Source organism: Globicephala melas, chromosome X (genome assembly GCF_963455315.2).
Source record: "Globicephala melas chromosome X, mGloMel1.2, whole genome shotgun sequence".
Lineage (NCBI taxonomy): Eukaryota > Metazoa > Chordata > Mammalia > Artiodactyla > Delphinidae > Globicephala > Globicephala melas.
In genome coordinates, this window is record NC_083335.1 from 36009849 (window position 1) to 36033947 (window position 24099).

The 24099-nt window shown below is 35.6% G+C and overlaps 1 protein-coding gene across 2 annotated transcripts in view; it reads right to left on the reverse strand.

Annotated features, from left to right (window-relative positions):
* COL4A5 (collagen type IV alpha 5 chain) overlaps positions 1-23512 on the reverse strand; it is a 217326-nt gene extending 193814 nt beyond the window's left edge. For both annotated transcript variants that reach the window (XM_030835774.2, XM_060291930.1), the window contains exon 1: positions 23386-23512. In XM_030835774.2, coding sequence (XP_030691634.1) covers positions 23386-23466 — 81 coding nt within the window. In that variant the 5' untranslated portion in view covers positions 23467-23512. The remainder of the gene's footprint in view (positions 1-23385) is intronic.
* Positions 23513-24099: the final 587 nt, after the last annotated feature.

A 24099-nucleotide genomic window follows, 5' to 3' on the forward strand; every position in this document is an offset into this window, starting at 1 on the left:
TGAAAAACATGTACATCGAAAACCAGAAAAAATTGATGAAAGAAATTAAAGAAGACAAAAAGAAATGGAAAGACATCTTTTGCTCTTCGATTGGAAAACAACAATATTAAGATGGTAATACCACCCAAAGCAACCTATAGATTCAATGAAATCCCTATCAGAATTCCAATGGCCTTTGAGCAGAAATGGAAAAGCCAATCCTCAAATTCATATGGAATTGCAAGGGGCCCAAAGTAGCCTACATAATCGGAAAAAAAAAAAAGAGAAAGAAAGTTGGAGGACATACACTGCCTGATTTCAAAACTTACTACAAAACTATAGTCATCAAAACTGTGGTACTGGCATAAAGATAAAGAAATAGTCCATGGAATAGAATTAAGTGTCCAGCAATGAACCCATATGGTGAATTGATTTTTGAGAAGGGTGCCTAGACCATTTAATGGGAAAGGATAGCCTCTTCAACAAATAGTGCTGGGACAACTGGATATCTACACACAAAAGAATAAAGTTGGCCCTCTACCTCATGTCATTTACAAAAACTAATTCAAAATGGATCAATGACCTAAATATAAAATCTAAAACCATAGAACTCTTATAAGAAAACAAAGGAGTAAATCCTCACGACCTTGGATTTGGCAATGGAGTCTCACATATGACATCAAAATTATGAGTAACAAAACAAAACATAAAGATAAATTGGAGTTCATGAAAAAAATTTTAAACGGTGCATAAACTAATATTATTAAGAAAGTAAGAAGACAATTCACAGAATGGGAGAAAATATTTGAAGTCATGTATTTGTCTAGTATTCAGAATATATACAGAACAGAACTCTTACAACCCAACAACAAAAAGACAAACAGCCCGATTAAAAAATAGGCAAAGGCCTTAAATAGACATTTTTCCAAAGATACACAAATGGCAAACAAGCACATGAAAAGATGCTCAACATCATTAGTCAGTAAGAAAATGCAAATCAAAACCACAATGAAGAATTACTTCATTAACAAACTAGAATGGTAATAATAATAATAATAAAACAGAAAATAACAAGTGTTGAAAGGGTATGGAGAAATTGGAATGCCAGTACACTGCTGGTGGGAAAACAATTTGACAGTTCCTCAAAAACTTAAAGATAGAATTACCACATGGCCAGTAATTCTACTCTTAGGTATATACCCCAAAGTATTGAAAACAGGTACTCAAACAAATACATGTACACACATGTTCATAGCAGCATTATTCACAAATGCCAAAACGTAAACTGCCCAAATGTCCATCAATGGATGAGTGGATAAACAAAATGTATGATTCCGTTTGTATGAAATATCCATAATAGGTAAATCCAGAGACAGAATACAGATTGGTGGTTTCCAGGGGCTGGAGGGAGGTGGAAATGGGAAGGAACTGCTTATTGGGTACAAGGTGTTATTTTGGAGTAATAAAAATGTTTGGAACTAGATAGGGGTGGTGACTGCACAACATGGTGAATGTACTAAATACCACTGAATTGTTCACTCAGCAATAATTAAAAAGATCCTATACATTGCTGGTAGGAATGTAAAACAGTAAAATCATCGTGACAAATATCTGTGTGGTTTCTTGTAAAGTTAAATACATTATATACTCCATTCCTTTGTATTTACCTAAGAGAAATGAAAATTTTGTGTACAAGATGACTGTACACCAGTGTTCACAGCAAAAGATAGCAGATCAGTGGTTTCCAGGGTACAGGGACAGGGCAAGATTTCACTGGGAAGGACACAAGTGAACTTTTTGGAGTGATTAAACTATTCACTATCTTGATTGTTGAGGGTGTATACATTTGTCAAAACTCACTAAACTGTGCACTTAAAATGAATGCAGTTTACTGTATGTAAACTATACTTCAATAAAGTTGACTTTTAAAAAATAGAAGGGAGGGAGCCTGAATTGGGACTTGGACCTCTTTGTAAGATTTCCACAGGCAACTCCCATGAGGGACGCTTCACTGAGGTCCCTGTTTGCGCCAAGGAATGCGGAGGCAAAACATTGTTGGAATAGCTAAGTTATTCACTTGTTCCCGTAAATTTACTAAATGGTATGTTGTATTTCCTAAAATATTTAAAGTATTTATTTAAATTTCCTTTAGGTGAGAAGGAACCCCCTGAAATTAGTTTAGGAATAACAAATTTACATATATGTAACATACATGCATGCAGACATGCATATCTATACTACAACTATCTAAATATTTAGTTTCAACCAAATACATAATTTAATAATTAAGAACCTTAGGAAGCTTCCTAGGAAATTAAAGTGAGCTAAGTAGTTTTAATAGTTTTTCTCTATGGATGCAGATAAACCTGCTTTCTTATTTACACGCTAGTTTTAATTTTGTCTTTACAACTACTCCCACTTCCCCATTTTCCTGTCTCTTTCGGACCATTTCATCTCTAGTCAGACAACACTACTTATGAAATTATATCTGTTTTTAATATATCAAATACTGGTATAGGCATACTTAACTGACATAATGTCTAGCCAACACCTCTAGAAATAAACTAAAATAGTGTTTCTAACTCATTTTTCCACTTCATGGTAAAGACCAGAGATGAAGAAAGCTAATCAAGAAGGAAAACAAATTACTATGCCTAAGAAAGGCAACTAGATTTCAGTAAGTTATATTGAGACAGACTACAGATCCTGCAGGAGAATCACTGTTATCATTTGTTGAACACTTACTATATGCTAGGCATTAAGGCACTTTAGGTCAATAATATTAGCCAAGTTAGTAGGTGGAAGAGTCATGACTTAAACCAAGCGTGATGTCAATGTCCATGCTTTAAACTAAACCATTACATTATACTACCACAGTAACTTTAGAACTAGCCATTGCAGGGGTTTTGCACTGCCACAAAAAAAGAGAGGAATCTGTCCTACCTACTGCAAAACACCAAAGTACTACAGCTATCCACCATTCTAATTCCTGACCCTTTGCTATTCAGGATAAACTCTCTGAGCAGTCGCTCTCTACCCCAGTTCTATTGAATAACCTAACTTCCAAATCCTGCTCTGTCCAATAATTTGCTGTGATAAAGTGCAAGAGTAAAGCAACAGTGTGGAGAAGATGAATGTACCTCCCACACTACATGCTGACTACCTCTTAAAGAAATGACTAAGAAATGTGCAGAATCCTAAAATAAGATGGGTACAACATGCCTAATGGGATGCCACTCTCACTTTTCCCAGCTGCATTCACTTACACCATCTTCTAGACAGATTCAGAAAGTGTACATCCTCTCATCAGTATAAACCCTAAAAGTATATCTCACTACCACAACACCCTATCTTGGCTATGAAGTCAACTCTCAGACACTCACTGAGACTGACACAATTTTTTCTTCAGGGAAATTATAAAATGGGGTGGGGATTAGAACAGCAACAGGTAATATTATCCAATTATTTTCAACCAATACTGGGAAACAGCATAAACAGCCTTAATAAATCATTAGTTAAAATGATTTATTAAGGCTTTGGAATAAATTATAGAACTTGTAAGTAATTAAAAACTAAGATACCTTCTTGAAGTGTTTATTAGAGAGTTACTACATATTTTACAAATCCTGAATATTCCTAATTCAACCAGAAAACACTCAACTAAAATGTAAGGTTTAAAAGTCTTCCTTTTGGGGCTTCCCTGGTGGCGCAGTGGTTAAGAATCTGCCTGCCAATGCACGGGACACGGGTTCGATCCCTGGCCCGGTAAGATCCCACATGCTGTGGATCAACTAAGCCCATGTGCCACAACTACTGAGCCTGTGCTCTAGAGCCCGTGAGCCACAACTACTGAGTCTGCGTTCCACAACTACTAAAGCCCGCACACCTAGAGCCTCTGCTCTGCAACAAGAGAAGCCACCGCAATGAGAAGCCCGTGCACTGCAACAAAGAGTAGCCCCCGCTCGCCACAACTAGAGAAAAGCCCGCGTGCAGCAACGAAGACTCAATGCAGTCAAAAATAAATAAAATAAAATTATTTAAAAAAATAAAAAAGTCTTCCTTTTAAGAGGGAATTTCTATTTTATCACAAATTTTGTGTCAATTTATCTAAATATTTTGGATACATTTACAAGACCTTAAAATAAAATCACAGGTTTCATACATACATTACATATTTTGCTCCAAATATAAGTGAAAAAGTTGAATCCAGCATTCAATATCACTCTTTTTAGTGTTGGTAAAGTAAAAAGTGGGAAGGTGTAAATAGTGAGGGGAAAAGATGAGAATACATGTTACACTTTACATGAAAGAGTACATACAAATTAAAGATATTTCCTCTCCATAGTGTTCAATGACAGAATTACTACTGGCATTAGGTTATTCTGGCAGCCTCTGGAATTTTTTACTTAAAAAAAAAAATCACCGAAGTTCTTTTAAAAAAAGACAGGTAAAGGAAAACTCTAAAACTGACCCGAAATGTTTATTAAAATAATAAAATCCTGTTTTAGTTTTTCATTAATTCACCTAGCCTCTTTTCCTTTAACAGGAATAGCGGCATAAAAATGGCTAAACCCTAAAATGTGTTGTTAAATTGTTTAAATCCAAAAAAAGTTGAAATATACAGCCGTCAACTAGTATGCAATATTTTAAAAACATGTTTATTGCAAAAATAACAAACATTTACTATAGATAACTGAGAAAATAGACAAGGAAAAAAAAATAAGGACCCATAATCTATCATCCTCTGAATCTTTTTTCTCCATTTAATTTTGAATAAACATTTATCATAGAGAAGTTCTTTGTTAATATAAAAATTTCATGTTTAAACTGATATTGCATTCTTAAAGACAATGGTATGGAAAGGAGATGAAACTTTACACCCTAGAGTATTCTACCCAAAATGAACCAAGTGAATGTTCCTATGAGTATACATTTCCATTAATTGTGATTTATGAAAACCTATGTCTATATACTTTTCTCCTATAATAATTTATGATTTTATTAACATTTAAACCCAATAAAAATCTTTACAGAATTTTTAAGTACCATGAAGAATACAGATGAAAAAGTAGACATGTAAGCAGAAGTAAGAAAAATATTATAACCTGAAATAATTTAATCGCTCTTGCCTATGAATATTTTCAGTTTTTCAAAATAAATTAGGACCTGATTTTAAAACAAAGCCTGAGTAACAAAATGTTTATAATGTCTCATGGAAATCAGAAAGACCTGATTTTGAACTCACCTGTGTTTTTTAGCATATTGTCAACTTCAAATTATAACGATTTAACCATTTGAAGAAAAAAGATATTTTTCTTTCCCTATCTGGGTATAATGGAGTGCAGAAAAAATGAGAATATGGGTGTGAAAATCTACTAGGATACATATAAGTTTGTAAGCTCATGTTTTAAATATAGTGGTTGTCAATCTGCAAATTCAAATGTGTCATTCAAATTAGTTAGCAAAACAAACCTAAGCCCCTGAAGATGAACCTCTTTTTCCGCCTCTAAAAAAGGTGAGCTTTCTCAGTTTAATCTCATTTGTTACTTTACAACATTAGTCTGTGTTTTTTTCCATTATACGGTATACACAAATGAAGGCATGAAGGCTATGATAAGGTCTAATAAGCTTGTGCTATAACAAAAAAAAGTCTTTACTGCAACTGTGGAGAAAAATGAAATGCCTAAATAAGCTGTAAAAGATAAACAGCAAGTAGAATTGAGAGAAGAGCTAAGGATGCATTTATTCACTATGAACCAAATTACTATAAATTGAGTACATTCACTCCAAGGTAAAAAAAAAATGTTTAAATTAGAAACCCAGGAACTCAACTGACCATAAGAACTAGAAGAAAAAAGATATCATTTTTCTTCCTCCAAAATGTATTTAGTACCTTTAAGGAGTGAGGAAAATGGGAAGGGGGAAATCTAGAGAGATGAATCTTGCCAGATAGTGGAAACTTTCAACATACCCACATCTGAAAAAAATGTATAGCTTATTTCAAAAATCACAACATAAAAGGAATTGACTCCTTCATTTTGAAACAAAACAATGAAAATTAACATGACCTTAAAGCTAGGGAAAATTGGCTCATTTATAGTCAGCTAGGAAAACTACTCAGAAGGGATACTAAAGCTTAAATAAATGCTTCACATTTCAGAAGGCTTCCTGAAACTAAATTAAATCATAGTAACTCAAAATGGATAGGGCCATTTCCTACAGGGTCGTCGTTCAAACATTTCTCCTACGAAGTTAAGTCAAAATAAAGGAAAGTTAGAAAAAGTGTCTTCCTCATCCCAAAATAAACTGAACTGTATTTTTTTCTAAAATATTTTTATCAGTTACCCAATCTTAGTCCTATAGTTTAATTCTTTGTTTCATACATTATCGAAGAGAAATAAGACACTTAAATGAAGTAAAATAAGGTAGTAGGAAATAAAAACTATAGGAATGACCCTAGTCTTCTGTTCTCTCGTTTTTGTTTTTTAATTTTTATTGGGGTACAGTTGATTTACAATGTTGTGTTAGTCTCAGGTGTACAGCAAAGTGAGTCTGTTATACATATACATATACGTATATCCACTGAGTTTTAGATTCTTTTCCCACATAGGCCATTACAGAGTATTGAGTGGAGTTCCCTGTGCTATACAGTAGGTCCTTATTAGTTATCTATTTTAGTGAATATATACAGTAATGTGTGTCAATCCCAATCTTCCAATTTATCCCTCCCCCTTCTTACCCCCCAGTAACCATGTTTATTTTCTACATCTGTAACTCTATTTCTGTTTTGTAGATAAGTTTATTTGTAGCCTTTTTTTGATTCCACATATAAGTGATATCATATGTTATTTGTCTTTCTCTGTCTGACTTACTTAGTATAACAATCTCTAGGTCCATCCATGTTGCTGCAAATGGCATTATTTTGTCCTTTTTTATGGCTGAGTAACATTCCATTGTGTGTGTATATGTCTGTGTGTGTGTGTATACACACACACACACACACACACACACACATCACATCTTCTTTATCCATTCATCTGTGGATGGACATTTAGGTTGCTTCCATACCTTGGCAACTGTAAATAATGCTGCTATGAATATTGGGGTGCATGTATCTTTTCGAATTAGTGTTATTGTTTTTTCCATATATATACTCAGGAGTGGAACTGTCAAGTCATATAAAGGAAATAAAAGCAAAACTAACCAAATGGGACCTAACTAAACTTAAAAGCTTTTGCACAACAATGCAAAGAAAACCATTGACAAAGCAAAAAGACAACCTATGGAATGGTAGAAAATATTTGCAAATGATATGACCAATAAGGGATCAATATCCAACATATATAAACAGCTCATACAACTCAACATTAAAAATAAAAATAAACAACCCGATTAAAAACTGAGAAGAACTGAATAGACATTTTTCCAAAGAGGAAATGCAGATAGCCAACAGGCACATGAAAAGATGCTCAACACTGCTAATCATCAGGGAAATGTAAATCAAAACCACAATGAGATATCATCTCACATCTGTCAGAATGGTTATCATCAAAAAACAAAAAAAACACAAATAACAAATGTTGGCAAGGATGTAGAAAAAAGGAGGGAGTGTAAATTGGTGCAGCCACTGTGGAAAACAGTATGGAAGTTTCTCAAAAAAATAAAAATAGAACTACTATATGACCCAGCAATTCCATTCCAAGGTAACTCTTTGTTTAAAAAATGATTATTTATTTATTTAGGCTGTGCTGGGTGTTAGTTGCAGCACATGAGATCTTCATTGAGGCATGTGGGATCTTTCACTGTGGCATGCGGGATCTTTCACTGTGGCATGCGGGCTCTTCGCTGCGGTGCGCGGGCTTCTCTCTGGTTGTGGTGTGTGGGTTTTCTCTCTCTAGTTGTGGTACACGGGCTCCAGAGCACGTGGGCTCTGTAGTTTGCGGCACATGTGCTCTCTAGTTGAGCTGCCTGAGCTCAGTAGTTGTGGCACATGGGCTTAGTTGCCCTGCGGCATGTGGGATCTTAGTTCCCTGACCAGGGATTGAACCTGCATCCTCTGCATTGTAAGGCGGATTCTTTACCACTGGACCACCATGGGAGTCCCCTCCAAGGTAACTCTTATACTGTAAATTTAGATAGATAGATAGATGGATGGATAATAAGTAGGTAGACAGATAGGTACAGATATAGGTATACAGATGACAATATCTAGTTTTAGAAGTCTACTCAAAGGAAATAATCTGAAAAGTAAATAATTTTGTTCAGCTATGTTCACAGCAGTGTTATCAACAGAAATGACAGCAGGCTATGTTGGAACAGTTGCTACTGGACTTGCCATCTTGCCAAAAACAACCAAAAAACTCTGCAAAGTATGTGAAACAAATGTTTTCATACATTGGGAAAAGTTAGCAAAGACGGTGGTTTCAACACTTAAACATTCTCCTGAAGGTCCTAACAATAAAATAAGGGGGGAAATTGAGTGTGCAGACTACAAAGGAAGAAGTAAATCTATCTTATATCTTAATTCACAGAAGATATAATCACATTATGTAGCTAATTCTAAGAAATTCATTGAAAAGCTACCAGAAATAATAAATTAATTTAGCAAGATCATAGTATATATGTCAATAGAAAAATATCACTCACATACACAGTGATATGTACACACCTACACAGTGAAAACTACAAAATATTGCTGAGAGAAATTAAAGAACACCTTAGTAAACAGAAAGATATACCATGTTCATTTATCAGAATAAATGAATACCGTTAAGAGATCAATTTTCCCCCAAATGATCTGCAGATTAAACACAATCCCATTCAAAATTACAGGAGGTTTATCTGTATGACTTGACAAGGTGACTGCAAATTTTACATAGAAATGCAAAGGAGGAGAAGAAGGATGAAAGGAGGAAGAGGCGAAGGGAGAGGAGGAGGAGAACGAAAAATTTGAAAAAGAACAAATTTGGAGAATTTGCACCGCCTGATTTCAAGCCTTACTATAAAACTACAGTAATGAAGGCAGTCTGCTATTTATTACCTTAAGCGTAGACATATAGATTGAGGAATTTACTAGAGTCCAAAAATAAACCCACACATATATGGTTAATTATTTTCAACAAAGGTACCAAAGTAATTAAATGGGGAAGGGATTATCTTTTCAAAAAATGGTGCTGGAACTAGTTAAACACATGGGAAAAAACTGAACCAGTACCCTTACCAAACACCATACACAAACAACTAAATGGGTCAAAAGCTGAAACTACTTTTTTAAAAAAACTTTTAGAAGCAAACACGGATGAAAATCTTGGTGACCTTGGAGTAGTCAAAGACCAGTTAAGAAAATAAAAAGGCAAGCCACCAAATGGGAGAACACATCCACAAAACTTGTATATATCAAACAAAGATGTTGTATCCCAAATATGTAAGAGCTCTTACCACTCAAATATAAGAAAAAAGAAATGACCTACTGATAGACACCATATGGATAAATCTAAAATGCATTACGTTAAGAGAAAAAAGACTCAATACGTTACATGCTGGCTGATTCAATCGATATGATATTATGAAAAAGGTAAAATTATAGAATTAGAAAATAGATCACTGATAACCAGGAACTGTGGGTAAGTGGAGGAGGTAATTACAAAGAGGCAGCATTAGGAAATATTGTGAGGTGATGGAACTGTTCCGAATCGTGTTTATGGCAGTGGTTACAAGACTGTATGCTTTTATCAAAACTCACAGGCAGTACATCAATGATAGTAAATTTTACTGTATATAAATAAATAAAAAGAACTATAAGAAAACTACAAGGAGGTAGCAATACTCAGACATCAAAATGGCTAAAACTAAAAAGAGTAACAGTAGCAAACGTAGGTTAGGATGAGGAGCAACTAGGACTTTTATACATTGGTGGAATGTTCAATGGTACAACCACTTTAAAAAACAATTTAGCAGTTTCTTGTAAAATTTAAAATAGACTTATGATACAACCCAGCAATTCCATTCCTTGATTATTTACCCAAGAAAAATGAAAGCGTATGTCCACACAAAGACTTGTTCACAACACTCATAGCAGAGGAAGTGGGGGGAAACTCTGAAGACAATTTTCTCCATCTGACTCAGTACTCAGTACCTTTCTCACTCATAGCACTTCTCCTCTTCCTCTCCTAGGTCTCCAGCTCCCTAAAAGTGCAGGAGCTTTTTGTTTGAGGCTCCTGCATCAGTGAGATGACCTGATCCCCAAGTCTGTGCTGATCCACCAGACCTGCAGTCACTGCATGGAGAAAAATGTAAATGGGAGGGAAGGGGAGTTGGCACTTTCCCTGATATAGTCTCTTGCTTATCCATCATAATAAGCAGTTAAGGGGTTGTTATTTTCATTTTGGCTTGCTTGTTTTAACTGGCTACTAAGACACCTAGCAGTTCAGCTGAGTTCCTAACAACATGATGATTTAAATAGGTGCAAATTATTTCTTGATGAAATTTAACTTTTTTTTTTTAATGTCAGCAAATAGGAATGGGATAGGAGCTCCTCAATCTGTTACTGTGTAAAACTTAAAGCTAACATAAGAGCGAAATAGTAAATATATTCCCCAAAAGATAGAGTGCAAAAAAAAAAGGATATTTTCTCTTACCACTTCTATTAAACTTGTACTGTAAGTCTTAGCCAGTACAATAAGGTGGAGAGCAGAAAAAGGCATATGGATTGAAAAGGAAAAACAACTCTATTTTTCAGATGATATGATTATGTACATGGAAAATACAGACTACTAGAACCTAATGAATAATCTTAGCAATGCTGTTCTATATCTTGATTGACTACACTTACTATTGTATGCATCTGTCAAGACTCACAGAACTGTGCATAAAATGGGTGAATTTTACAATATATAAATCATACCCTAAAAAAGAAAAAACAGTAATATCTTAGGGTAAAAAGATCAATATATAAATGAATGTCTATATCTTAGCAACAAACTAAAAATACAATTTTGAAAATTATACCATTTACTATACAAGCATATGCATAGGAAGAAACTGACCAAATGCTGAGCACGACTTCTATGATGAAGGTAATTACAGAATATCTCAATTAAAGGAGAGATGTGTTCATAGATTGGGAAAATCAATAATTTTAAGATTTCACTTATTCCTAAATTGATCCATAGAATTATTGCTATCCTTACCAAAATCTCAAATAGTTTTTTAGTAAAAATTTACAAGATGAATCTAAAATTTATATGGAATAAACATTCAAGACAATAGTCAAGACAATCTTAAAGAACAAATTTGAAGGACTTACACTACAAAATTTAAAGCGTTATTACAATGCCAAAATAATGAAGAATGCATAATATTGGAATAAGGATAGACAAGCAGATCAACAGGCCAGACTAGTAAGTTCTGACCAAGACCTATACATTCAACTGATTTTTAATAAAGCCATCAAACCAAATCAATGAGAAGAGGTATTTCTTTTCAATATATGGTACTGGAACGACTGGTTATCTATATAGAAAAAAATGGTCCTAAAGACAACTGAAACTATAAATATTCTGGAAGAAAACATATTATAATATCTTTGCAACCTTGGAGTTTAAACATTTTTATAGAAGACACAAAAGGCACTGAAAGGAAAGGGGCATGGCGGAGCTTGGGTAATGGAAATGTTCTATATCTTGACCTGGATGGTGGTTACCAAAGTGTATACAATTAAAAAAATATATATTTGAGCTGTTCACCTAAGATCGGTACATATCACTTTATGTAAATTACACTTCAATAAAATAACTGTTAAAATGCAAAAATTAAAGTGTTCACAGAAGCTTTACATGTAATAGACAAGCCGTAAATAACCCAAATATTCATCAACACGCGAACAGAAAAACACAGTGTGGTATATCCATATAATGGAATATGACTCAACAAGAAAATAATGAACTACGGATACACATTACAATGTGGATGAATCTCAAATGCTGGGGAAAAAAAGATCCAAAACAAAGAAAGTGTACATATGACTCCATTTATATGACTCTAGAAAACAAAATTAATGTACAGAAAGCAGATCAGTGGTTACCTGGGGATGGGGGATAGGAGTAGGAAGGGAGAGAGGGACTACCAAGAGGCATGAAAATCTTCAGGAGTGATTTATATGTTCATTATTTTTAATGTACTGGTGGCTTCACAAGTGTACACATAAGTCACAACTCCTTAAATTGTACACTTTAAATATGTGCACTTTATTTTATGCCAATTATACCTCCGAGTTACTTAAAAATTATAGAGACAAGGATTTGAGCTCAATAAAAAAGAAAGTTCCTTCCAACAACCAGAACAATAGAATTTTAGAGTGGAAAGAGACTTTGTGGGTATTGCTGACAACGTAGCATCTACCCTCTCTTTGAGCACTTTTAGTAATGGGTCATTCCTGTTACTAAATAGCTTAATGGTTAGAAAATAATTGATATCAAGAGTTCCTATAACTTAACTAATTGATTCTAGGTCTTGTCTCTTGGCAAATAAATCTACCCTTCCCCCAAATTCAAAATTCATTCCGCAATTAGCTATTGAGAATCAACTACATACAAGGAACCACTCCATACACTGTGACGAATACAAAGATATGTAAGCCAAGAACTCTGGTTTTATGGGTTTTCCAATTTGGTATCTAAAAATAACTGTAACTTTAGCTCATAGTCTTTCTTCATCAGTGTCTCCTCTGCTGTGGTTTGTATAGTGAGAATGTTTCTGACTTGTCAATTAGACTGAAGATTATAGGAAAGATACAAGTACAATCTAGTACATTTTCTATTTGGTATTTTAACTCTATCTACTAGGATGAATAAAATTACAAAATCATATCACCAATCCCTAAACCAATGTGGTATACTGGAGAGAGGAATGGAATAATATTACTTCTCTGCCTCTGCAACTAACAAGCTGCATCTTTCATCAATCACTTTCCTGTAAAATGATGGGAGCTGGTCTCTGTAGTGGTTTTCAAACTTTATAAGACCCTTTTACTCTCTTAAAAATCACTGAGGACCCCAAAGCTTTTGCTTATGTGGGTTACATCTATCAGTATGTACCATATAAAATAAAACTGAGTAATAATTAAAATAATTATTTCTTTATTCATTTAAAAGCAACAATAATGAATTCATGGGCCTTCCCTGGTGGTCCAGTGGGTAAGACTCTGCGCTCCCAATGCAGGGGGCCCAGGTTCCTTGCTCTCTGGTCGGGGAACTAGATTCCGTATGCATGCCGCAACTAAGAGTCCGCATGCCCCAGTGAAGATCCCACGTGCCGCAACGAAGACCCGGTGCAGCCAAAATAAATAAATAAATAAACAAACAAATGTTTAAAAAATAATGAACTCATTACATGTTAACATATATTATGCATTTTCATGAAAATAATTATATTTTCCAAAACAAAAAAAAAGGGAGAAGAGGGATTGTTTTACATCTTTTTTGCAAATCTCTTTAATGTCTGCCTTGATAGAAGACAGCTAGATCTTCATATCTGCTTCTGCATCCGTTCTGTTGCAATATGTTGTTTTGGTTGAAATATATGAAGAAAATCTGGCTTCATGAAGTTATATATTTGGAAAACTGAGTATTTTAATACCTTTTTAAAATAACTGTAGATATTCTTTGATACTATGCCAAAATTCTGCAAGTGGTAGACAGAAGAGTCTACCTAAAAGAAGGTAGGTTGCAACATAGAATCTGATACCTTATCTATTTAATTTTTGTACTCAATTACGTTAAAACTGATTGATCTAACTTGTCTTTCAATGGATCTTTTAGCCATCATGATTTTGTAACATCATGCATTAGTCATTTGGAAAATATTAGTTCAGTGGGATTTGCAGAACTTCCAAATGTTAACACATTTTATTTCATAATATAAAAAAATCATACACATTAATATAGTTACCAATCTCATTAGAAAAGGCTAAGTTTTGGAAAGCTATCAAGCCCATATGCAAGATTCAAGTTTTCTAAAATTCTAATACTTGAAAAGCTCAAATGTTTTCATTGGCAACAAACACTGCCAGTTGTCTTCCTTGAAATGACAGAGTCACTTTGCTCATTTTCAAGAAAATTCCTGCCAAATACTCAAGTCTGAATAACCACAGTTTGTCTCAGTTGTTCTTTCAAGTAAAAATGTGTTCCAGGCAAAAATCAGCTAGTTCAGCCCCCAACTCACACAACTCACAAAGCACAAGAGCTTTTCCTAGAAATGATGTTACTTCAGCATACAGAAGCGTTTTCTGTATAATTCCCATTTTGTCATTCAGAAATTTTAAAATATCTGTACTCAAGGGTCAAGATTGAATAAAATCAATGCTACATTGAGGACATTGTTAAGTAAAATTGGCTTTTTGTCCTCCAAGACTATGAAGAATACAGCTACTAGGACAATTTGGTATACTGCACTGTCTTACCCATCATCAGTGCAAATGTCAACACAGTGAAAAAGGCAAAATAGTCTTCAAATTATTGTTCAAATAGTCCTCATGTTCCTCCTGATAGGATGTCAGGAATCTCAGGGGTCTTCAGATCACACTTTGAGAACCACTGACCTAATGTCCCTCCAATGCTAAAATATCTATAGTTACGTAAATAGCCAACATCTTTCATTTGTACAACTCTATAAGACATTAGTTTCCCTATTAAGAAAGACATCTTACATTTAACAAATACATCAAATTCTTACAAATCTTTTAGTCAACTGATCCTGACAACAAACTCATGAGGTTGTGAAGCAGGAACTATTTATTCCTTCCTAAAAGAACCTTGATTTTATTCAAATTTTCCCACCCTCTAACTTTTCCAGGCAGCAATGTGCTTTGGTGTGTTGCAGGGGGAGGTGGCAGTGTAAGTCACTTGTCTAACTCTACATTTATGGTCCTATTCCACTTGCCAATGTACTGGTGTAAAGTAATACAATTCTAACCAGTCAGATGTAAGGGTGAAGGTATGGGACTCCTGAGAAAGTTTTCACTGCTGATAAAAAGGGACACAAATGAACAGTTCATACTCTTCTTCTATTAGGCATTGTGGCATCTGCATGTGATCCCTGGAACTGCAGCAGCAATCTTGCAAGTATGAGGGGCACGAATCTGAGACAGTAAGCTGATAGGCAGAGTATGGCAGAGGAGAAAGTGGAAAGAACCTGGGTCACTATTAGGCTGAATTAATTAATTTTGGAGGTACTCTACCTCCAAACTTCTTGTAATGTGAGTTAAAATTTTTCTCTGTTAAGGCAGTTGAATTAGTGTTTTCTACCACTTGCAACAGAAAACAACCTGATATAAACAGGCACTACTATGCCTTTCACATACAGAAGTGTTTTACTACATCAATTAGATTATGAGATTATGGACAGAGAAGGACTTCTCCTCCTTTAGCAAGTCCTGGAGAGCTCAAAATACAGAATACACGAAACAATTTTTCACTAGTGTCCCACTCTTAATACCATCTTCCCCCGCCAAAGTTCCAATATCTCCTTCAGGATTCCATTAATGTCACACACACTATAAGAAATTTTGGAAGCAAATCAGCCAGTTCTGTTAACATATATGAAGAGTGTCATTTGACTGAATTATAAGATGATACAAATGCCAACAGAATTTCTTCCAGTTCTATTTTAGTACTCACTGTCATAAAACCAATTCCATTAACCTGACTAGCACTTGCTCAAAAAAGGTGCTTAAGTCTCTCTACAAGTTAAAAAGTAAAGCAAATGATTTAGTAAATTTTTTTAAGTTAAAAATTAAATTTAGCAAAAACCTGTTTCTTTTGTAACATTTGCCTTTGGTTGTCTTTCGTTAGCAAATAGCAAGGGATTTAAGGTTCCCTTTTCAACAGGGTAGCAGGTACCATTACAGACTACACTTTTGGTAAAAGGCCAGCAGAAGCTTCTAAAGGAACCAAGGGCAGTTGGACCTATACAGATTATGAAGGTAAATAAACTCAAGCATTGATGCATAAAATGAGAATCTGGTTAAAATGAAAGAAGCTAATGTATCAGAGATCACACTAAAGACGCCTCTCCAAAACACCTCAAGAATTACCGCTATTAAAAACAATCTTTGTAATGAGGATTTAGTTAAGTGGTTGGGTGGTTCATTTATAATGTTAATTAGAGGAGAATTTATTTTCAAAAATCACTTCTGTTCTATGGTTGCTATTGTCAGAAGGGGATGAGATGATGGAAGGATTACATTTTAAAAAGAAAATCATTAGAGGATAGAACCAAATCTGCCAACCAACTGGCAATCAATTGAGCATCAATTCTATAGTCACTGTACTAGATAGAAAAAAAATTATTAAGACTGTCTCATAGGTACTCTTTTATACTACTGATAGGAATATAATTGGTAAAAACATTCTGGAAAGTAATTTGGCAAGAGCAGATCCCTATCATTCAGAAGCTTAAAGTTCAGCTATTCAAATGCCACCTGGAAAAGCCATAATGTGTAACAGTTTGTGATTTTGTGGAGGAATACATTTGAAATGCACAAGCCACAAGGCTATCATAAAGGCAGTAAAGTCACTTAGCTAGTGAGGAAACACAAGGAAAAGGTAAGGCGGGAGTGTTGCAAAATGGATGGGGGACCTCTCACTCCATATGTACTTCCAAGTTTGTTGCTAAAAACAGGAGATGGGGGCTGGAATAGTATCACCCCAAAGTGGGAAAAACAGATTAGAAATTAATGGGGGGAAACTTCTGGAGTATCACTTAGGGAGGATGAAAGCAAGGGACAACAGTAGGCAAAGACACCGGCATTTAAGTGTAAAGCTCATAGGCAGCTATGGGGTAGGGGGTGGGGAGAGAGGGTAAAGGGGGTCTCCATATTCAGACGCATTCCAAAACTCTCCTGGGGGAGGGAGAATGTCAGTGAGTTTGGAGTATGTTACACCCTTGCTATAGCTAGGAAGAGGTCAGTGGGGGAGGTATTCATGGAATACAGGCTCCACCTTCCGTATAGGGGAGAAATGTAGGGGGATGCATGGTTTACAAAATTAAAATTTAGGTCCTTGAGGATGAATGGCCCAGGCAATTATAGCAAAGAGCTATTAAAGGATGAACTGGTGGGTAAGCCTATCTTTAGAATCAATTCATGGAACCGGTAATGGGAATTATTCAACTTTTCAACATGACTCTATTTTTCTGTACTACCGTGAATGAAATAGGAACTGAGGAAAATTTCATGAGCATGTTCTAGAGCTAAACTGCTCAATCACTTATTAACTGTGTGACCTCTGGTAGTTTTTTTAACCACCCTGTTGGCCTCAGATTCCTTGTACATAAAATGGGAATAATATTATCTACCTAAGACGGTATAACATAGTAACCACTAAAAAAAAAGTTAGCTATCATATCATCTGTTGATACAGCCTTTGTAAATGTCAGGGTCTACTGCATGTACCAAAGACTTTAAAAATACTGATGACCTTTAACCCAATAATTCTCCACGAAGGAGGCAATACTAACAAAATAATACAAAATATGGAATAAGAATTGTTTATGGCCGTATTTCTTATAATGACTAAAAAAAATTGAAATTTAAAAATATAGTCTATAAAAGTGAACACGTAAATTAATTGTGGTGTGTATAAATACAAATTGTATGCAATCATTTAAAAATAATACTTTTAAACTAAGAATTTTAATAACATGGGAAAATAATAAGTGAAAAAACAATAGCATATAAAATTGTATATATCGTAATCCCAACTTTTAAAAAATTTTAATCAATCTACTTTTTAAAGAAAATATTAGATACATAAGAAGGAAGATCATCAAAACAATAATGTAGGTTATTTCTGTGCTGTTGGTAGAACTGTGGAGAGATATTTATTTTCTTCTTTATAATTTTCTCATTTTTCAAGTTTCCAACATTAAGCATGTATTATTTTTGTCATCAGACAAAATCAATATGTAAGTTTGTTGAATGAACAAATATACAGTTCTTGCCCTCAAAAAGTCTATAATCTAATAGGGAGAAGACATAAAATCCCATGAAACAAAATGCTTGTAAGACCAAATACATTTAGATACTAGACAAGAGGCTAAATATGACAAATGTTCAAAGAAGGGTAAAATCAGCAACTGATTTAATGGTAAGGGAAAGCTCCACAGAACTATTTATCTATGCTCACTAGCATGGAAGCTCCATGAAGGCAGGGACCCTGTCTATCTTATTCAGTTTTATCTATAGTGTCTAGCACAAAATGATTTTGTGGATAGTACATATCCATGAGGGGAGAAATAGAACAACATAAATATAATTCTTAAGTACTTATGAGTTGCTGAATAAATATCTGCTGAATGAATGTAAATGTTATGCTGAAATTGAGGAAAGATTTGGATCCACAGGATTCTAAACAAGATGGAGAGGCAAAACATGTATGTAATGTGGGATGAACTGGGAGATTGGGTTTGACATATATACACTAATATGTATAAAATAGCTAATAAGAACCTGCTGCATAAAAAAAAAATAAAATTTTTAAAAAATGTATGTAATGCTCAAGGGATTATAGGGAAGTTCACCTAGGCTAGAATGGAGGGAGTGTATTGTAAGATGTAATGAAAAATAAGGATGAATGAAGGGAAAGATCATGCTAGACCTTGCAAATCAGGCAGAGAATTTGAGAGTTAATGAAATAAGAAATGGCAAGTCAATAACTAGTTTGTAATGACAATAATGGAATCTAATTGAAATCTTATTGAGCACTTACTATGTACCAAGTACTATTCTAAACGCTTTACATAACTTCTCTCATTTTATCCTCAAAACAATGTGTGACATAGGTACCACTGGCCCCCTTTTGCTAATGAGGAAATTAAAGCTCAGAGGTTACTACCTGTCCGAAGGTCACACATCCTCCACTCAGACTCCAGATCTGACTCCAGAGGCCAATTTCTTAAAGACTCTGTATAAGACCACAAAATATGCCTGAAGAGAGGTACCAGAAAGCAGCGAGATCCCATAGTATCAAAGAGGTATGTTTATTCTGTGATTTTGGACTGGAATCAGAGATATCAGTGCAAATTCATGGTTTTGTAAGAAATATAGAAGTGGGTATGTGTCTATGTATATATACATATATTCCCTAGTTTTATCTGCTGAGAAGGCCTAGAAGCAATGACACCCCAGTAATAATGAGCATGCCAAGCACCCAGATCTTGATCTCTAAATACCATTACTCAACAAAAAGAATCAGAGCTCCTTAGAAAAATGGCTCGTTCCAGGGTTGGGGCAGGGAAAGTAGAAAATGAGTCTGGAATACCTTGTGGTACCAGAATGTAAGAGAATGCTCAAAAAATGATGGGACACACTGAAAGGACACAGGAGCCAATTGGAAGGGGCTTCTATTGACCAAATCTGGGGTTATTTCAGCAAAAAAAAGGAAAAATAGCATAATTCATTATAGTTCATAGAATAAAACAAGTATCCATAAGTCCATACTATCATAAATAAATCACTGAATAAATAAATAGAAACAAACAGAAAAGAAGGTAAAGTTCTTTGTTACATTAGAATTCAACAAATAAATGCAGAAAATGTTGATAACTGAAGATCACCATTTGAAAAATATCACAGCAGTAATTATTCAGGTCAGAATCCTCAACAGATGCTAAAACAGTGGGCAAAACTACGATGAGAAACAAGAAATGTACATTGTCTTGCAATATTGCCCCATATAGTCTTAGAAAATCTGGTCGCTTTGTAATTACAAAGGGAGAAACAGTGACTTTACAGTGGATAAACCTGGCAGACACAACCTTGACCAACTTATCAATTTTAACTCAAGGTAGAGTCTCATATGTTGAATATACATACATCAAAAGCCAAGTAAAAACACAGGAAAAAAAGGTACACACTCTTTACAGTCACAGGACACATACATATACAAATACACACACAAGACAAGTTATAGAGACAGTTGAGTGCATAGAATTGGATATGATGGGTGGGTAAATTGGTAAAACAAAAGAAGTGAGTTGAACATCTTAAGCAAAGTATTCTACCACATACACGTACTCTGTCTTATCACAATAGACACGCTCCTGAAAAGTTCAGTATATTTAAAATTATTATGGACACTAATTACAAATATAATAAGACAAATCTTTCTTCAAAATAATCACCTACCACAAAATTACACTTGTTCTATAAATCTAACCTTTCATATATGTAATGATATAAAATCATACAATCTGCAACAAGCAATTGCTTCTAGATTACTTTTAAATTATCTCTCTATAAATAGACATACATATAGAGATCAAACTCTGATCTTTTTATTCTAATCCCAGAGCTGTTTCCATTACAACATGATGCTTCTCCTAACATCAGCAGGAAGAGATGTAATCCCCATTATATTTTCCATTTCACCTCCTGTGTCTCCCACAAACTCAAAAAAAAGTAGCAGAGATCCAAATACTCTGAACAGCAAATACATCTCTGTAGACCACATACAAAGGAGGCAGTATAGGACAGTCATTAAGGGTAAAGAATTTGGAGTCAAATTGCCTGGATTCAAATTTCCAGCTCTACAACTTGCTAACTATGTTATTTTTGGCACATTACTTAACCTCTGTGATCTGTAGCTCCTTGATCGGTAAAGTGGGAATAACAATAGTATATACTTCATAGGTCTGTTGTGAAGATTAAACATGATAATGTACATTTCCATATTAGCACAGTGCCTGGCACACAGTAAACATGCAAAAATGTTAAGTTATGATAACAATGTCAACAAATTCTCCCTGTGGAGCAGTATACTTCAGATGAAAAACTGTTCCATGGCCACAAACCACACTGCTACCCTTAACAAGTTGTTGCTCTTAGTCACAAGGGAGATAGTACATTTAAAGAAACTTATCCACTCCACTGCGCGCGTGCACACACACACACACACACACACGAAGTTACTAAAAATTGTATAGTAGTACTAGAATTTAACACACCATATTCATAAATCTAAGTGTATATCCTACTAACAGAGAGTCAGCACAGGTACCTTTACATAAAAGTACGTATTTCCATCACTAGAACTGACCTTTCCAACTAAATTTGCCTTCTTCCTTTATTGCTAACCTTTCGGAATAAGAGTTACTTTATTCCACCTAACAAACTCTCCACCTAAAAAATTTTCCACATATTTGTGATATCCCAATTTGGCATGACTTCAGAGATAAAGAAATCACTTAACTATGAAAAATTAAAGCAATTTAAGTAGCAATGCTCTTCCTGGTATAAAAGTCCCAATACTAGACTACTTCAGTCAACAAGCAGCCCCACTACCATCCAGTTTACTCTGGAGAAGGTCACCAATATCCCCAGCACTAGTATGGAGAGCAGATACCATTCATATCTCTGAGATGATTAAAACATCACTCTAACTAGGATATTAATGTGTGAAGCAGAAAAAACAAACCCTGGTTTTATTAGAGGCACATTATACTAATGGTAGGGAAATGGGGTCTAAAATGTTCTTTAAAAATTATATAGGAGGAAAATAAATAAATAATTGCGTAGGAGAAAAAAGGAAAAAAAACTGCCTGGTGTCTTCTGTAATTTCTTTATGAACACTCAATTGTTAAAGAGTCCAAGAAAACAAGCTTGCTCCCAAATTTTGTCAATCATAAAAAGAAATTTCATTTTTAACATAACATGATTTAATATCATCTGACATAAAGTACAGCTATACATACCTGTATGATTGGTATCTGGCGTACATTTATTAATAGCAACGTCAAAAGTAAAAAAACGAGAAATATTTAATCAAACATCCACAAAATCTTTGCCCCTGGGCCAAATGCCACAAGCAGTAAACACCAAGATCAAGTTTTTAAAAGGAACTATTTTCAACAACACAATTGTAGTTTTATCCAAGGGCCTGCAGCCCTACTGAGTGGCTAAACCTCAGCCCATTAAGAAGCTCTGCATCATAAAAGCAATTTTAAATTATCTATCTACTTTGATGGAGGAATAATTATGGCAAGTGTAATTAAAAATATTTGATATGCATCGTTTTTCAGCAGAGTTGCCATTATTATTATGTTGTGCTTAGAGCAATATGAAAGTTACTTTTCTCATATCTTGAGTACACACTTTCTGGAGGATGGGAGGAGGGCAATGTAACCTGAGGCATGCTGAGTGTATAGAACAGCTAGACAGCTAACTTACAAGTGGACCCACGTAAGCTATATAACACAGCAGTTGCATATAAAGAATTGATAGTCACTCAACCATGTGAAGGCCTAAGCCATGATCTCATATTAAAGTGTTTTTAAAACCACCCATTATGTTCACTCAAATATAACTTTTAAATAATTTGTCACACACTTAATTCCCTATTTAGAGGTTAAGTGAAATTAAGGATGATGGGTTTCAGTCTGGAGAACATTTTCTCTGACAAAGCCATTCATTCCTTTAGATCTGCCTCTCATCCCCAGAAGGATAGTGGGTGGGACCTAGATACCCTTCTAAGAGATATATTAGGATTTTAATTCTACATTCCTAAAACTGAGTGGAAGTTTTTGCTCTGTCATTTCACGTGTACTTCCCTCCTCCACTCTCCTTTAAACCAGAACACTCATTCTCCTGTGAAAAGGAGACCGTTCTTTTCCTTTAAATAGGTGATGGGCAAATTCTCAATTTGTTTCAGGTGCCTTAGTAAGCTAAAAAAAGTAAACAACAAAAACTGAGAACTTAAAAAAAAAAAAAAGATGCAGAAAAACCGAAGCCTGAAGCCATCCGTCTTTACCTCATTCTTCTTGGTATGTTACCTGAGCATTTGCAACAAGGATGTCAAGAGGGAAGCAGTCTCTACAGAGGCTTTACTGACCAGAGGTGAGGGTAGGTTCATGTTCCTTAAGGAAAAGGCAAAAGGGAAGAACTTCACGGGCGCGCTTAACACTTTGGTGGAAGGTGGATTTTAGAAAGGCCAAAATAGTAAACTATCGACAAAGTTTAAAGAGTGCGTGGATTGGGCACAACTAGTGAAAAGGTTAGCGGGCATGTAGGGAAACACTCGAGGTGGGAGGGTGCGGAGGAAAAGTTTTAAATATCTACCAGAGCTCAGTTATCTATTAACATGCATCCTCCTCCCCAGGCTCTGCTCTTGCCCCCAGAGCAGCTAGCTGCAGGCAAAGCAAGCAGCCCTATTTTTAAACACTTAAATCTCTCCCTTGGACTTCAGAAGGCTTGAGTTACTAGCGTTGTAAATAATGTTTCTTCCTAAACAAGTGAAGGCACACCTGAATTCCCTAGCCGAGGCCCAGGAGAAAGGAAGGTAAAGGCACAAAAAGTGATTTCAGCGTGAGAGCGAGGTGATGGGATGGGGGTCGGGGGTAGAAGGAAGGACTTACCGCAGCCTCTGCGGGCTGCCCCCAAAGACTCAGGGCCAGTAAGAACAAGCCGGCAGCCAGGCTGACTCCACGCAGTTTCATTCTTCTCCGGCTCCCGCAGCTCCTTCAGCACCCGCACGAAATCCCTGGCTGGCTCTGACCAACTGACATAATCTTGAGGGTTTATAGGGAGAGAGCTAGAGCCGGAGAGAGACAGCGAGGGTGTCCCAATTGTGCCGGTCGTCTTGGGTGAGGAGAAAGTAGGTTTTTAAGAGTGGAAGGGGAAAAGAAAAAAAAAAAAAAGCAGCAGCTATTCTTCCCTCCCCGCTCCCCTCCCCAAAGCCGGTCTCTCGGTAGCACTTTTCCCTTCTGTCCAGACTTGCAAACTTTTTCCTCGCGCAAGTCCCACAGATCTACTTTCCTCCCTCTCTTCCCCTGCACCGCCCCCTCCCCACCAGCCCTGGGGAATTTGAGGATCACTCCGCCACAGTTTTAGACCGCACCAGCAACCTGCGAGGGAGTGACGCTCAGTTATTTGGAGGAGGGAAACGTCCAGCCCAGTTGACTGCGCACCCTGACTCCCCCCGGGAAGCTTTTCTATTCGTTCACTTGCACCTTCCGTTGATACTCCTTTTCCCTGCCCAGTCCCTCTCTCATTGGTGTGAGCACCAAAGCCAATTACAAATAGACCTGAGCTGGGACTATTTTTTGTAGCGGAGGGATCTAAGAGAACGG